The 18,195-nt window shown below is 50.1% G+C and overlaps 1 protein-coding gene across 1 annotated transcript in view; it reads right to left on the bottom strand.

Moving 5' to 3' along the window:
• The window catches only part of LOC139383004 (homeobox protein cut-like 1), a 136,351-nt gene that overhangs the window by 59,765 nt on the left and 58,391 nt on the right, over positions 1 to 18,195 (bottom strand). The window contains exon 4 of the mRNA XM_071127294.1: positions 12,875 to 12,953. Coding sequence (XP_070983395.1) covers positions 12,875 to 12,953 — 79 coding nt within the window. The remainder of the gene's footprint in view (positions 1 to 12,874; positions 12,954 to 18,195) is intronic.

Raw genomic sequence — 18,195 nt, 5'->3', positions numbered from 1 at the left:
TCTCCTCTCCTCTCTTACCTGGGACATCTACCTCCTCTCCTCTCTTACCTGGGACATCTATCTCCTCTACTCTCTTACCTGGGACATCTATCTCCTCTCCTCTCTTACCTGGGACATCTACCTCCTCTCCTCTCTTACCTGGGACATCTACCTCCTCTCTTACCTGGGACATCTATCTCCTCTACTCTCTTACCTGGGACATCTATCTCCTCTCCTCTCTTACCTGGGACATCTATCTCCTCTCCTCTCTTACCTGGGACATCTATCTCCTCTCCTCTCTTACCTGGGACATCTACCTCCTCTCCTCTCTTACCTGGGACATCTACCTCCTCTCCTCTCTTACCTGGGACATCTATCTCCTCTCCTCTCTTACCTGGGACATCTATCTCCTCTCCTCTCTTACCTGGGACATCTACCTCCTCTCGTACCTGGGACATCTACCTCCTCTCGTACCTGGGACATCTACCTCCTCTCCTCTCTTACCTGGGACATCTATCTCCTCTCCTCTCTTACCTGGGACATCTATCTCCTCTCCTCTCTTACCTGGGACATCTACCTCCTCTCGTACCTGGGACATCTACCTCCTCTCCTCTCTTACCTGGGACATCTATCTCCTCTCCTCTCTTACCTGGGACATCTATCTCCTCTCCTCTCTTACCTGGGACATCTACCTCCTCTCGTACCTGGGACATCTACCTCCTCTCCTCTCTTACCTGGGACATCTATCTCCTCTACTCTCTTACCTGGGACATCTATCTCCTCTACTCTCTTACCTGGGACATCTATCTCATCTACTCTCGTACCTGGGACATCTACCTCCTCTCCTCTCTTACCTGGGACATCTATCTCCTCTCCTCTCTTACCTGGGACATCTACCTCCTCTCCTCTCTTACCTGGGACATCTATCTCCTCTACTCTCTTACCTGGGACATCTATCTCCTCTACTCTCTTACCTGGGACATCTATCTCCTCTACTCTCGTACCTGGGACATCTACCTCCTCTCCTCTCTTACCTGGGACATCTATCTCCTCTCCTCTCTTACCTGGGACATCTATCTCCTCTCCTCTCTTACCTGGAACATCTATCTCCTCTCCTCTCTTACCTGGGACATCTATCTCCTCTCCTCTCTTACCTGGGACATCTATCTCCTCTCCTCTCTTACCTGGGACATCTATCTCCTCTCCTCTCTTACCTGGGACATCTATCTCCTCTCCTCTCTTACCTGGGACATCTATCTCCTCTCCTCTCTTACCTGGGACATCTATCTCCTCTCCTCTCTTACCTGGGACATCTATCTCCTCTCCTCTCTTACCTGGGACATCTACCTCCTCTCCTCTCTTACCTGGGACATCTATCTCCTCTCCTCTCTTACCTGGGACATCTATCTCCTCTCCTCTCTTACCTGGGACATCTATCTCCTCTCCTCTCTTACCTGGGACATCTATCTCCTCTCCTCTCTTACCTGGGACATCTATCTCCTCTCCTCTCTTACCTGGGACATCTATCTCCTCTCCTCTCTTACCTGGGACATCTATCTCCTCTCCTCTTGTACCTGGGACATCTATCTCCTCTCCTCTCTTACCTGGGACATCTACCTCCTCTCCTCTCTTACCTGGGACATCTATCTCCTCTCCTCTCGTACCTGGGACATCTACCTCCTCTCCTCTCGTACCTGGGACATCTACCTCCTCTCCTCTCTTACCTGGGACATCTACCTCCTCTCCTCTCGTACCTGGGACATCTACCTCCTCTCCTCTCTTACCTGGGACATCTATCTCCTCTCCTCTCTTACCAGGGACATCTACCTCCTCTCCTCTCTTACCTGGGACATCTATCTCCTCTCCTCTCTTACCTGGGACATCTACCTCCTCTCCTCTCTTACCTGGGACATCTACCTCCTCTCCTCTCTTACCTGGGACATCTATCTCCTCTCTTACCTGGGACATCTATCTCCTCTCCTCTTACCTGGGACATCTACCTCCTCTCCTCTTACCTGGGACATCTACCTCCTCTCCTCTTACCTGGGACATCTACCTCCTCTCCTCTCGTACCTGGGACATCTACCTCCTCTCCTCTCTTACCTGGGACATCTATCTCCTCTCCTCTCGTACCTGGGACATCTACCTCCTCTCCTCTCTTACCTGGGACATCTACCTCCTCTCCTCTCTTACCTGGGACATCTATCTCCTCTCCTCTTACCTGGGACATCTACCTCCTCTCCTCTCGTACCTGGGACATCTACCTCCTCTCCTCTCTTACCTGGGACATCTATCTCCTCTCCTCTCTTACCTGGGACATCTACCTCCTCTCCTCTCTTACCTGGGACATCTATCTCCTCTCCTCTCTTACCTGGGACATCTACCTCCTCTCGTACCTGGGACATCTACCTCCTCTCCGCTCTTACCTGGGACATCTATCTCCTCTCCTCTCTTACCTGGGACATCAATCTCCTCTCCTCTCTTACCTGGGACATCGATCTCCTCTCCTCTCTTACCTGGGACATCTACCTCCTCTCCTCTCTTACCTGGGACATCTACCTCCTCTCCTCTCTTACCTGGGACATCGATCTCCTCTCCTCTCTTACCTGGGACATCTACCTCCTCTCCTCTCTTACCTGGGACATCGATCTCCTCTCCTCTCTTACCTGGGACATCTACCTCCTCTCCTCTCTTACCTGGGACATCTACCTCCTCTCGTACCTGGGACATCTACCTCCTCTCCTCTCTTACCTGGGACATCTATCTCCTCTCCTCTCTTACCTGGGACATCTATCTCCTCTCCTCTCTTACCTGGGACATCGATCTCCTCTCCTCTCTTACCTGGGACATCTATCTCCTCTCCTCTCTTACCTGGGACATCTATCTCCTCTCCTCTCTTACCTGGGACATCTACCTCCTCTCCTCTCTTACCTGGGACATCTATCTCCTCTCCTCTCTTACCTGGGACATCTATCTCCTCTCCTCTCTTACCTGGGACATCTACCTCCTCTCCTCTCTTACCTGGGACATCTACCTCCTCTCCTCTCTTACCTGGGACATCTATCTCCTCTCCTCTCTTACCTGGGACATCTACCTCCTCTCTTACCTGGGACATCTACCTCCTCTCGTACCTGGGACATCTATCTCCTCTCCTCTCTTACCTGGAACATCTATCTCCTCTCCTCTCTTACCTGGGACATCTACCTCCTCTCCTCTCTTACCTGGGACATCTACCTCCTCTCTTACCTGGGACATCTACCTCCTCTCTTACCTGGGACATCTACCTCCTCTCTTACCTGGGACATCTACCTCCTCTCTTACCTGGGACATCTACCTCCTCTCTTACCTGGGACATCTATCTCCTCTCCTCTCTTACCTGGGACATCTACCTCCTCTCTTACCTGGGACATCTACCTCCTCTCTTACCTGGGACATCTACCTCCTCTCCTCTCTTACCTGGGACATCTATCTCCTCTCCTCTCTTACCTGGGACATCTATCTCCTCTCCTCTCTTACCTGGGACATCTATCTCCTCTCCTCTCTTACCTGGGACATCTATCTCCTCTCCTCTCTTACCTGGGACATCTACCTCCTCTCCTCTCTTACCTGGGACATCTACCTCCTCTCCTCTCTTACCTGGGACATCTATCTCCTCTCCTCTCTTACCTGGGACATCTATCTCCTCTCCTCTCTTACCTGGGACATCTACCTCCTCTCCTCTCTTACCTGGGACATCGATCTCCTCTCCTCTCTTACCTGGGACATCTATCTCCTCCCCTCTCTTACCTGGGACATCTATCTCCTCTCCTCTCTTACCTGGGACATCTACCTCCTCTCCTCTCTTACCTGGGACATCTATATCCTCTCCTCTCTTACCTGGGACATCTATCTCCTCTCCTCTCTTACCTGGGACATCTATCTCCTCTCCTCTCTTACCTGGGACATCTACCTCCTCTCTTACCTGGGACATCTACCTCCTCTCCTCTCTTACCTGGGACATCTACCTCCTCTCTTACCTGGGACATCTATCTCCTCTCCTCTCTTACCTGGGACATCTATCTCCTCTCCTCTCTTACCTGGGACATCTACCTCCTCTCCTCTCTTACCTGGGACATCTATCTCCTCTCCTCTCTTACCTGGGACATCTACCTCCTCTCCTCTCGTACCTGGGACATCTACCTCCTCTCGTACCTGGGACATCTACCTCCTCTCTTACCTGGGACATCTATCTCCTCTCCTCTCTTACCTGGGACATCTACCTCCTCTCTTACCTGGGACATCTACCTCCTCTCTTACCTGGGACATCTATCTCCTCTCCTCTCTTACCTGGGACATCTACCTCCTCTCCTCTCTTACCTGGGACATCTACCTCCTCTCTTACCTGGGACATCTATCTCCTCTACTCTCTTACCTGGGACATCTATCTCCTCTCCTCTCTTACCTGGGACATCTATCTCCTCTCCTCTCTTACCTGGGACATCTATCTCCTCTCCTCTCTTACCTGGGACATCTACCTCCTCTCCTCTCTTACCTGGGACATCTACCTCCTCTCCTCTCTTACCTGGGACATCTATCTCCTCTCCTCTCTTACCTGGGACATCTATCTCCTCTCCTCTCTTACCTGGGACATCTACCTCCTCTCGTACCTGGGACATCTACCTCCTCTCGTACCTGGGACACCTACCTCCTCTCCTCTCTTACCTGGGACATCTATCTCCTCTCCTCTCTTACCTGGGACATCTATCTCCTCTCCTCTCTTACCTGGGACATCTACCTCCTCTCGTACCTGGGACATCTACCTCCTCTCCTCTCTTACCTGGGACATCTATCTCCTCTCCTCTCTTACCTGGGACATCTATCTCCTCTCCTCTCTTACCTGGGACATCTACCTCCTCTCGTACCTGGGACATCTACCTCCTCTCCTCTCTTACCTGGGACATCTATCTCCTCTACTCTCTTACCTGGGACATCTATCTCCTCTACTCTCTTACCTGGGACATCTATCTCATCTACTCTCGTACCTGGGACATCTACCTCCTCTCCTCTCTTACCTGGGACATCTATCTCCTCTCCTCTCTTACCTGGGACATCTACCTCCTCTCCTCTCTTACCTGGGACATCTATCTCCTCTACTCTCTTACCTGGGACATCTATCTCCTCTACTCTCTTACCTGGGACATCTATCTCCTCTACTCTCGTACCTGGGACATCTACCTCCTCTCCTCTCTTACCTGGGACATCTATCTCCTCTCCTCTCTTACCTGGGACATCTATCTCCTCTCCTCTCTTACCTGGAACATCTATCTCCTCTCCTCTCTTACCTGGGACATCTATCTCCTCTCCTCTCTTACCTGGGACATCTATCTCCTCTCCTCTCTTACCTGGGACATCTATCTCCTCTCCTCTCTTACCTGGGACATCTATCTCCTCTCCTCTCTTACCTGGGACATCTATCTCCTCTCCTCTCTTACCTGGGACATCTATCTCCTCTCCTCTCTTACCTGGGACATCTATCTCCTCTCCTCTCTTACCTGGGACATCTACCTCCTCTCCTCTCTTACCTGGGACATCTATCTCCTCTCCTCTCTTACCTGGGACATCTATCTCCTCTCCTCTCTTACCTGGGACATCTATCTCCTCTCCTCTCTTACCTGGGACATCTATCTCCTCTCCTCTCTTACCTGGGACATCTATCTCCTCTCCTCTCTTACCTGGGACATCTATCTCCTCTCCTCTCTTACCTGGGACATCTATCTCCTCTCCTCTCGTACCTGGGACATCTATCTCCTCTCCTCTCTTACCTGGGACATCTACCTCCTCTCCTCTCTTACCTGGGACATCTATCTCCTCTCCTCTCGTACCTGGGACATCTACCTCCTCTCCTCTCGTACCTGGGACATCTACCTCCTCTCCTCTCTTACCTGGGACATCTATCTCCTCTCCTCTCTTACCTGGGACATCTATCTCCTCTCCTCTCTTACCTGGGACATCTACCTCCTCTCCTCTCTTACCTGGGACATCTATCTCCTCTCCTCTCTTACCTGGGACATCTACCTCCTCTCCTCTCTTACCTGGGACATCTACCTCCTCTCCTCTCTTACCTGGGACATCTATCTCCTCTCTTACCTGGGACATCTATCTCCTCTCCTCTTACCTGGGACATCTACCTCCTCTCCTCTTACCTGGGACATCTACCTCCTCTCCTCTTACCTGGGACATCTACCTCCTCTCCTCTCGTACCTGGGACATCTACCTCCTCTCCTCTCTTACCTGGGACATCTATCTCCTCTCCTCTCTTACCTGGGACATCTATCTCCTCTCCTCTCGTACCTGGGACATCTACCTCCTCTCCTCTCTTACCTGGGACATCTACCTCCTCTCCTCTCTTACCTGGGACATCTATCTCCTCTCCTCTTACCTGGGACATCTACCTCCTCTCCTCTCGTACCTGGGACATCTACCTCCTCTCCTCTCTTACCTGGGACATCTATCTCCTCTCCTCTCTTACCTGGGACATCTATCTCCTCTCCTCTCTTACCTGGGACATCTATCTCCTCTCCTCTCTTACCTGGGACATCTACCTCCTCTCCTCTCTTACCTGGGACATCTATCTCCTCTCCTCTCTTACCTGGGACATCTACCTCCTCTCCTCTCTTACCTGGGACATCTATCTCCTCTCCTCTCTTACCTGGGACATCTACCTCCTCTCGTACCTGGGACATCTACCTCCTCTCCGCTCTTACCTGGGACATCTATCTCCTCTCCTCTCTTACCTGGGACATCAATCTCCTCTCCTCTCTTACCTGGGACATCTACCTCCTCTCCTCTCTTACCTGGGACATCTACCTCCTCTCCTCTCTTACCTGGGACATCTACCTCCTCTCCTCTCTTACCTGGGACATCGATCTCCTCTCCTCTCTTACCTGGGACATCTACCTCCTCTCCTCTCTTACCTGGGACATCGATCTCCTCTCCTCTCTTACCTGGGACATCTACCTCCTCTCCTCTCTTACCTGGGACATCTACCTCCTCTCGTACCTGGGACATCTACCTCCTCTCCTCTCTTACCTGGGACATCTATCTCCTCTCCTCTCTTACCTGGGACATCTATCTCCTCTCCTCTCTTACCTGGGACATCTACCTCCTCTCCTCTCTTACCTGGGACATCTATCTCCTCTCCTCTCTTACCTGGGACATCTATCTCCTCTCCTCTCTTACCTGGGACATCTACCTCCTCTCCTCTCTTACCTGGGACATCTATCTCCTCTCCTCTCTTACCTGGGACATCTACCTCCTCTCGTACCTGGGACATCTACCTCCTCTCCTCTCTTACCTGGGACATCTACCTCCTCTCCTCTCTTACCTGGGACATCTATCTCCTCTCCTCTCTTACCTGGGACATCTATCTCCTCTCCTCTCTTACCTGGGACATCTATCTCCTCTCCTCTCTTACCTGGGACATCTACCTCCTCTCCTCTCTTACCTGGGACATCTATCTCCTCTCCTCTCTTACCTGGGACATCTACCTCCTCTCTTACCTGGGACATCTACCTCCTCTCGTACCTGGGACATCTATCTCCTCTCCTCTCTTACCTGGAACATCTATCTCCTCTCCTCTCTTACCTGGGACATCTACCTCCTCTCCTCTCTTACCTGGGACATCTACCTCCTCTCTTACCTGGGACATCTACCTCCTCTCTTACCTGGGACATCTACCTCCTCTCTTACCTGGGACATCTACCTCCTCTCTTACCTGGGACATCTACCTCCTCTCTTACCTGGGACATCTATCTCCTCTCCTCTCTTACCTGGGACATCTACCTCCTCTCTTACCTGGGACATCTACCTCCTCTCTTACCTGGGACATCTACCTCCTCTCCTCTCTTACCTGGGACATCTATCTCCTCTCCTCTCTTACCTGGGACATCTATCTCCTCTCCTCTCTTACCTGGGACATCTATCTCCTCTCCTCTCTTACCTGGGACATCTATCTCCTCTCCTCTCTTACCTGGGACATCTACCTCCTCTCCTCTCTTACCTGGGACATCTACCTCCTCTCCTCTCTTACCTGGGACATCTATCTCCTCTCCTCTCTTACCTGGGACATCTATCTCCTCTCCTCTCTTACCTGGGACATCTACCTCCTCTCCTCTCTTACCTGGGACATCTATCTCCTCTCCTCTCTTACCTGGGACATCTATCTCCTCTCCTCTCTTACCTGGGACATCTACCTCCTCTCCTCTCTTACCTGGGACATCGATCTCCTCTCCTCTCTTACCTGGGACATCTATCTCCTCTCCTCTCTTACCTGGGACATCTATCTCCTCTCCTCTCTTACCTGGGACATCTACCTCCTCTCCTCTCTTACCTGGGACATCTATCTCCTCTCCTCTCTTACCTGGGACATCTATCTCCTCTCCTCTCTTACCTGGGACATCTACCTCCTCTCCTCTCTTACCTGGGACATCTATCTCCTCTCCTCTCTTACCTGGGACATCTATCTCCTCTCCTCTCTTACCTGGGACATCTACCTCCTCTCCTCTCTTACCTGGGACATCTACCTCCTCTCCTCTCTTACCTGGGACATCTATCTCCTCTCCTCTCTTACCTGGGACATCTATCTCCTCTCCTCTCTTACCTGGGACATCTACCTCCTCTCGTACCTGGGACATCTACCTCCTCTCGTACCTGGGACACCTACCTCCTCTCCTCTCTTACCTGGGACATCTATCTCCTCTCCTCTCTTACCTGGGACATCTATCTCCTCTCCTCTCTTACCTGGGACATCTACCTCCTCTCGTACCTGGGACATCTACCTCCTCTCCTCTCTTACCTGGGACATCTATCTCCTCTCCTCTCTTACCTGGGACATCTATCTCCTCTCCTCTCTTACCTGGGACATCTACCTCCTCTCGTACCTGGGACATCTACCTCCTCTCCTCTCTTACCTGGGACATCTATCTCCTCTACTCTCTTACCTGGGACATCTATCTCCTCTACTCTCTTACCTGGGACATCTATCTCATCTACTCTCGTACCTGGGACATCTACCTCCTCTCCTCTCTTACCTGGGACATCTATCTCCTCTCCTCTCTTACCTGGGACATCTACCTCCTCTCCTCTCTTACCTGGGACATCTATCTCCTCTACTCTCTTACCTGGGACATCTATCTCCTCTACTCTCTTACCTGGGACATCTATCTCCTCTACTCTCGTACCTGGGACATCTACCTCCTCTCCTCTCTTACCTGGGACATCTATCTCCTCTCCTCTCTTACCTGGGACATCTATCTCCTCTCCTCTCTTACCTGGAACATCTATCTCCTCTCCTCTCTTACCTGGGACATCTATCTCCTCTCCTCTCTTACCTGGGACATCTATCTCCTCTCCTCTCTTACCTGGGACATCTATCTCCTCTCCTCTCTTACCTGGGACATCTATCTCCTCTCCTCTCTTACCTGGGACATCTATCTCCTCTCCTCTCTTACCTGGGACATCTATCTCCTCTCCTCTCTTACCTGGGACATCTATCTCCTCTCCTCTCTTACCTGGGACATCTACCTCCTCTCCTCTCTTACCTGGGACATCTATCTCCTCTCCTCTCTTACCTGGGACATCTATCTCCTCTCCTCTCTTACCTGGGACATCTATCTCCTCTCCTCTCTTACCTGGGACATCTATCTCCTCTCCTCTCTTACCTGGGACATCTATCTCCTCTCCTCTCTTACCTGGGACATCTATCTCCTCTCCTCTCTTACCTGGGACATCTATCTCCTCTCCTCTCGTACCTGGGACATCTATCTCCTCTCCTCTCTTACCTGGGACATCTACCTCCTCTCCTCTCTTACCTGGGACATCTATCTCCTCTCCTCTCGTACCTGGGACATCTACCTCCTCTCCTCTCGTACCTGGGACATCTACCTCCTCTCCTCTCTTACCTGGGACATCTATCTCCTCTCCTCTCTTACCTGGGACATCTATCTCCTCTCCTCTCTTACCTGGGACATCTACCTCCTCTCCTCTCTTACCTGGGACATCTATCTCCTCTCCTCTCTTACCTGGGACATCTACCTCCTCTCCTCTCTTACCTGGGACATCTACCTCCTCTCCTCTCTTACCTGGGACATCTATCTCCTCTCTTACCTGGGACATCTATCTCCTCTCCTCTTACCTGGGACATCTACCTCCTCTCCTCTTACCTGGGACATCTACCTCCTCTCCTCTTACCTGGGACATCTACCTCCTCTCCTCTCGTACCTGGGACATCTACCTCCTCTCCTCTCTTACCTGGGACATCTATCTCCTCTCCTCTCTTACCTGGGACATCTATCTCCTCTCCTCTCGTACCTGGGACATCTACCTCCTCTCCTCTCTTACCTGGGACATCTACCTCCTCTCCTCTCTTACCTGGGACATCTATCTCCTCTCCTCTTACCTGGGACATCTACCTCCTCTCCTCTCGTACCTGGGACATCTACCTCCTCTCCTCTCTTACCTGGGACATCTATCTCCTCTCCTCTCTTACCTGGGACATCTATCTCCTCTCCTCTCTTACCTGGGACATCTATCTCCTCTCCTCTCTTACCTGGGACATCTACCTCCTCTCCTCTCTTACCTGGGACATCTATCTCCTCTCCTCTCTTACCTGGGACATCTACCTCCTCTCCTCTCTTACCTGGGACATCTATCTCCTCTCCTCTCTTACCTGGGACATCTACCTCCTCTCGTACCTGGGACATCTACCTCCTCTCCGCTCTTACCTGGGACATCTATCTCCTCTCCTCTCTTACCTGGGACATCAATCTCCTCTCCTCTCTTACCTGGGACATCTACCTCCTCTCCTCTCTTACCTGGGACATCTACCTCCTCTCCTCTCTTACCTGGGACATCTACCTCCTCTCCTCTCTTACCTGGGACATCGATCTCCTCTCCTCTCTTACCTGGGACATCTACCTCCTCTCCTCTCTTACCTGGGACATCGATCTCCTCTCCTCTCTTACCTGGGACATCTACCTCCTCTCCTCTCTTACCTGGGACATCTACCTCCTCTCGTACCTGGGACATCTACCTCCTCTCCTCTCTTACCTGGGACATCTATCTCCTCTCCTCTCTTACCTGGGACATCTATCTCCTCTCCTCTCTTACCTGGGACATCTACCTCCTCTCCTCTCTTACCTGGGACATCTATCTCCTCTCCTCTCTTACCTGGGACATCTATCTCCTCTCCTCTCTTACCTGGGACATCTACCTCCTCTCCTCTCTTACCTGGGACATCTATCTCCTCTCCTCTCTTACCTGGGACATCTACCTCCTCTCGTACCTGGGACATCTACCTCCTCTCCTCTCTTACCTGGGACATCTACCTCCTCTCCTCTCTTACCTGGGACATCTATCTCCTCTCCTCTCTTACCTGGGACATCTATCTCCTCTCCTCTCTTACCTGGGACATCTATCTCCTCTCCTCTCTTACCTGGGACATCTACCTCCTCTCCTCTCTTACCTGGGACATATATCTCCTCTCCTCTCTTACCTGGGACATCTACCTCCTCTCTTACCTGGGACATCTACCTCCTCTCGTACCTGGGACATCTATCTCCTCTCCTCTCTTACCTGGAACATCTATCTCCTCTCCTCTCTTACCTGGGACATCTACCTCCTCTCCTCTCTTACCTGGGACATCTACCTCCTCTCTTACCTGGGACATCTACCTCCTCTCTTACCTGGGACATCTACCTCCTCTCTTACCTGGGACATCTACCTCCTCTCTTACCTGGGACATCTACCTCCTCTCTTACCTGGGACATCTATCTCCTCTCCTCTCTTACCTGGGACATCTACCTCCTCTCTTACCTGGGACATCTACCTCCTCTCTTACCTGGGACATCTACCTCCTCTCCTCTCTTACCTGGGACATCTATCTCCTCTCCTCTCTTACCTGGGACATCTATCTCCTCTCCTCTCTTACCTGGGACATCTATCTCCTCTCCTCTCTTACCTGGGACATCTATCTCCTCTCCTCTCTTACCTGGGACATCTACCTCCTCTCCTCTCTTACCTGGGACATCTACCTCCTCTCCTCTCTTACCTGGGACATCTATCTCCTCTCCTCTCTTACCTGGGACATCTATCTCCTCTCCTCTCTTACCTGGGACATCTACCTCCTCTCCTCTCTTACCTGGGACATCTATCTCCTCTCCTCTCTTACCTGGGACATCTATCTCCTCTCCTCTCTTACCTGGGACATCTACCTCCTCTCCTCTCTTACCTGGGACATCGATCTCCTCTCCTCTCTTACCTGGGACATCTATCTCCTCTCCTCTCTTACCTGGGACATCTATCTCCTCTCCTCTCTTACCTGGGACATCTACCTCCTCTCCTCTCTTACCTGGGACATCTATCTCCTCTCCTCTCTTACCTGGGACATCTATCTCCTCTCCTCTCTTACCTGGGACATCTACCTCCTCTCCTCTCTTACCTGGGACATCTATCTCCTCTCCTCTCTTACCTGGGACATCTATCTCCTCTCCTCTCTTACCTGGGACATCTACCTCCTCTCCTCTCTTACCTGGGACATCTATCTCCTCTCCTCTCTTACCTGGGACATCTACCTCCTCTCCTCTCGTACCTGGGACATCTACCTCCTCTCGTACCTGGGACATCTACCTCCTCTCTTACCTGGGACATCTATCTCCTCTCCTCTCTTACCTGGGACATCTACCTCCTCTCTTACCTGGGACATCTACCTCCTCTCTTACCTGGGACATCTATCTCCTCTCCTCTCTTACCTGGGACATCTACCTCCTCTCTTACCTGGGACATCTACCTCCTCTCTTACCTGGGACATCTATCTCCTCTCCTCTCTTACCTGGGACATCTATCTCCTCTCCTCTCTTACCTGGGACATCTATTAATGTCTTGTAGACGTTCAAGAAGGAACCTTCTGCTTCTTTACTTATTTTGCTCAAGGCATCGATCTGAAATGAGGAGAGAAATAATTCAGTAAAAACAGACCGTGTTATTGGCTGTCAGTGTGTCTGTGTTTTTCTGTGTACCTTGTATGTGTAACGCTGATCGCTAATAACGAGCAGTAGTTCTGCTAGACCATTCCACACAAACTATGTTCTGTTCAGCTGTTTCTCCGATGAATGAAGTCTTTCTGCTGTTGACCATTTCAGTCTGGCACTGCCGGGTAAAACCGTAGCACACTGACATCAGTTAACAGCTTCCCACAGCCACACACAGCTGGCTTAGGGTTGATAGACACAGACGAATGTCATCAGAGACATTACTGAAATGGGTGGCATTAAGACAAGCCCCAGCCCTCCCCAGCACATATATTAAGCCCCACCCCTCCCCAGCACATATGCTAAGCCCCTCTCCAGCACAAATACTAAGCCCCTCCCCTCCCCAGCACATATACTAAGCCCCTCCCCAGCACATATACTAAGCCCCTCCCCAGCACATATACTAAGCCCCTCCCCAGCACATATACTAAGCCCCTCCCTAGCACATATACTAAGCCCCTCCCCAGCACATATACTAAGCCCCTCCCCAGCACATATACTAAGCCCCTCCCTAGCACATATACTAAGCCCCTCCCCAGCACATATACTAAGCCCCACCCCTCCCCAGCACATATACTAAGTCCCACCCCTCCCCAGCACATATACTAAGCCCCTCCCCAACACACATATTAAGTCCCACCCCTCCCCAGCACATATGCTAAGCCCCTCCCCAGCACATATACTAAGTCCCACCCCTCTCCAGCACATATACTAAGCCCCTCCCCTCCCCAGCACATATACTAAGTCCCACCCCTCCCCAGCACATATACTAAGCCCCTCCCCAGCACATATACTAAGCCCCACCCCTCCCCAGCACATATGCTAAGCCCCACCCCTCCCCAGCACATATACTAAGCCCCGCCCCTCCCCAGCACATATACCAAGCCCCTCCCCAGCACATATACTAAGCCCCTCCCCAGCACATATACTAAGCCCCACCCCTCTCCAGCACATATACTAAGCCCCACCCCTCCCCAGCACATATACTAAGCCCCACCCCTCCCCAGCACATATACTAAGCCTCACCCCTCCCCAGCACATATACTAAGCCCCACCCCTCCCCAGCACATATACTAAGCCCCCCCAGCACATATACTAAGCCCCTCCCCTCCCCAGCACATATACTAAGCCCCACCCCTCTCCAGCACATATACTAAGCCCCACCCCTCCCCAGCACATATACTAAGCCCCTCCCCAGCACATATATCTCTCTCCATAACACTGTCTCTCTCTCTCTCTCTCTCTCCATAACACTGCCTCTCTCACTGTCTCTCTCTCTCTCTCCATAACACTGTCTCTCATTCTCTCTCTCTCCATAACACTGTCTCTCTCTCTATCTCTCTCTCCATAACACTGTCTCTCTCTCTCTCTCTCTCTCCATAACACTGCCTCTCTCACTGTCTCTCTCTCTCTATCTCTCTCTCCATAACACTGTCTCTCTCTCTCTATCTCTCTCTCCATAACACTGTCTCTCTCTCTCTCTCTCTCTCTCTCCATAACACTGTCTCTCTCTCTATCTCTCTCTCCAAAACACTGTCTCTCTCTCTCTCTCCATAACAGTCTCTCTCTCTCTCCATAACTTTCTCATTAAATAAGCAGTATACAACTTCTCCTTCCAAGCCCTCAGAACTTTTATTGAGAAAGAACAAATAAGAATATTATACTATAAAGTCCTCATTCTTCATATTATCAGCCAAGTGGCTGCTAGAAGTGATTCCATGCCACTGTAAACATGGCAATACAGCCTCTCTGCTCCTATGGGAACAAAATAAAGCTCCCCAAATGGTATTTATACAGCTGCTTTTGGTTGCCGCAAAACATCTGTCGCTGAGCGGGCTGATGCCATCTCTCTCCACCTCCCCAACGCACAGCGAGATGTGAGCCCGAGCCTATTCAGGGTTGGTCTGTCCTTGCCACCACTGACAATGCTGCCCTAGACTAGAATACAGGTCTGAGTATCTACTGTTGCCCTAGCCTTGAATACAGGTCTGAGTACCTACTACTGACCTAGCCTTGAATACAGGTCTGAGTACCTACTGTTGCCCTAGCCTTGAATACAGGTCTGAGTACCTACTGTTGCCCTAGCCTTGAACACAGGTCTGAGTACCTACTGTTGCCCTAGCCTTGAATACAGGTCTGAGTACCTACTGTTGCCCTAGCCTTGAATACAGGTCTGAGTACCTACTACTGACCTAGCCCTGATATATCACTAGAATACAGGTCTGAGTACCTACTGTTGCCCTAGCCTTGAATACAGGTCTGAGTACCTACTGTTGCTCTAGCCTTGAATACAGGTCTGAGTACCTACTACTGACCTAGCCCTGATATATCACTAGAATATAGGTCTGAGTACCTACTGTTGCCCTAGCCTTGAATACAGGTCTGAGTACCTACTGCTAACCTTGAACACAGGTCTGAGTACCTACTACTGACCTAGCCCTGATATCACTAGAATACAGGTCTGGGAATCTACAGCTGCCCTACACCCCGCAGGGTCATACACAGGGTCAATACCCCCCCCAGGGTCATATGGGATCAATACACCCCCCCCCCCCCAGGGTCATACAGGGGTGCAATCCACCCCCAGGGTTACAAACGGGTTCAATACACACGTCAGGGTTATAAACAGATTCAATAAACACCCTAGTATTATAAAACGGGCTAGACCAGAACCACAAGTCCACCCAGACAGACTCCTCCAGTATATTTGTGCTAGTCTCAACCACAAACCACTCAAAAATAGTACAGAGACTATTAGCATATTACCTCACACAGAGAGAGATAATGAACTACCCTCAACTGAAAGTCAGTCTATTCGTGCCTCCGGAAAGTATTCAAACTCCTTGACTTTTTCCACATTTTGTTACATTACAGCCTTATTATAAAATAGATTTTTTTCCCCCTCTCATCATTCTGCACACAATACCCCATAATGACATCACAATACCCCATAATGACATCACAATACCCCATAATGACATCACAATAGCCCATAATGACATCACAATACCCCAGAATGACATCACAATAGCCCATAATGACATCACAATACCCCAGAATGACATCACAATACCCCATAATGACAAAGCAAAAACAGATTTAGACATTTTTGCAAATGCATATAAAAGAAAAAAGGGAACTATCACATTGACATTAGTATTCAGACCCTTTACTCTGTACTTTGTTGAAGCACCTTTGGCAGCGATTACAGCCTCAAGTCTTCTTTGGTATGACGCTACAAGCTTGGCACACCTGTATTTGGGGAGTTTCTCCCATTCTTCTCTGCAGATCTTCTCAAGCTCTGTCAGGTTGGATGGGTAGTGTCGCTGCACAGATATTCTCAGGTCTCTCCAGAGATGTTCGATCAGGTTCAAGTCCAGGCTCTGGCTGGGCCTCTCAAGGACATTCAAAGACTTGTCCCGAAGCCACTCCTGAGTTGTTTTGGCAGTATGCTTAGGGTTGTTGTCCTGTTGGAAGGTGAACCTTCACCCATGTCTGAGGTCCTGAGCGCTCTGGAGCAGGTTTTCATCAAGGAACTCTCTGTACTTTGCTCCGTTCATCTTTCCCTCGATCCTGACTAGTCTCCCAGTCTCTGCCGCTGAAAAACATCCCCACAGCATGATGCTGCCACCACCATGCTTCACCGTAGGGATGGTGTCAGGTTTCCTCCAGATGTGACGCTTGGCATTCAGGCCAAAGAGTTCAATCTTGGTTTCATCAGACCAGAGAATCTTGTTTCTCATGGTCTGAGAGTCCTTTAGGTGTCTTTTGTCAAACTCCAAGCGGGCTGTCATGTGGCTTCGGTCTGGCCACTCTAAAGAGGAACTCTGGAGCTCTGTCAGAGTGACCTTCTCCCGATTGCTCAGTTTGGCCGGGCGTTCTAGGAAGAGTCTTGGTGGTTCCAAACTTCTTCCATTTAAGAATGTTGGAGGCCACTGTGTTCTTGGGGACCTTCAATGCTGCAGAAATGTTTTGGTACCTTTCCCCAGATCTGTACCTCGACACAATCCTGTCTCGGAGCTCTACGGACAATTCCTTCGACCTCATGGTTTGGTTTTTGCTCTGACATGCACTGTCAACTGTGGGACCTTATATAGACAGGTGTGTGCCTTTCCAAATCATGTCCAATCAATTGAATTTACCACAGGTGGACTCCAATCAAGTTGTAGAAACCTCTCAAGGATGATAAATGGAAACAGGATGCAGCAGGATGCAGCTCAATTTAGAGTCTCATAGCAAATGGTATCTGTTTTTTATTTGTAATAAATGTGCAAAAATGTCTAAAAACCTGATTTCGCTGAATCATTATGGGGTATTGTGATGTCATTATGGGGTATTGTGATGTCATTATGGGGTATTGTGATGTCATTATGGGGTATTGTGATGTCATTATGGGTATTGTGTGTAGATGGATTGAATAAAGAAAATCCTCATTAATTTTAGAATAAGGCTGTAACGTAACAAAATGTGGAAAAAGTTAAGGGGTCTGAATACTTTCTGAATGTACTGTACACACACACACACACACACACACACACACACACACACACACACACACGCGCACACGCACACGCACACACACACACGCACACGCACACACACACACACGCATACACACACACAGACACACACACTACATCTACTGTACAGACATCCCTAGATGATTATCTACACTACATCTACTGTACAGACATCCCTAGATGATTATCTACACTACATCTACTGTACAGACATCCCTAGATGATTATAAAACACTACATCTACTGTACAGACATCCCTAGATGATTATCTACACTACATCTACTGTACAGACATCCCTAGATAATTATCTACACTACATCTACTGTACAGACATCCCTAGATGATTATAAAACACTACATCTACTGTACAGACATCCCTAGGTGATTATCTACACTACATCTACTGTCCAGACATCCCTAGGTGATTATCTACACTACATCTACTGTCCAGACATCCCTAGGTGATTATCTACACAGTTGGTAACAAACCTGTGCACTATAGAGATATGACATGTACACGTGTTCACATACACAACAGAAAACGGGCAAGTGTACTCCCCCCCCCTCACACACACACACACGTCAGCACCTTCTGACATCATCACTCAGCACCAGCCACGCCTATCCATCT

Source organism: Oncorhynchus clarkii, chromosome 24 (genome assembly GCF_045791955.1).
Source record: "Oncorhynchus clarkii lewisi isolate Uvic-CL-2024 chromosome 24, UVic_Ocla_1.0, whole genome shotgun sequence".
In the NCBI taxonomy this organism is placed as follows: domain Eukaryota; kingdom Metazoa; phylum Chordata; class Actinopteri; order Salmoniformes; family Salmonidae; genus Oncorhynchus; species Oncorhynchus clarkii.
This window is presented reverse-complemented; position numbering and strand designations above follow the sequence as displayed.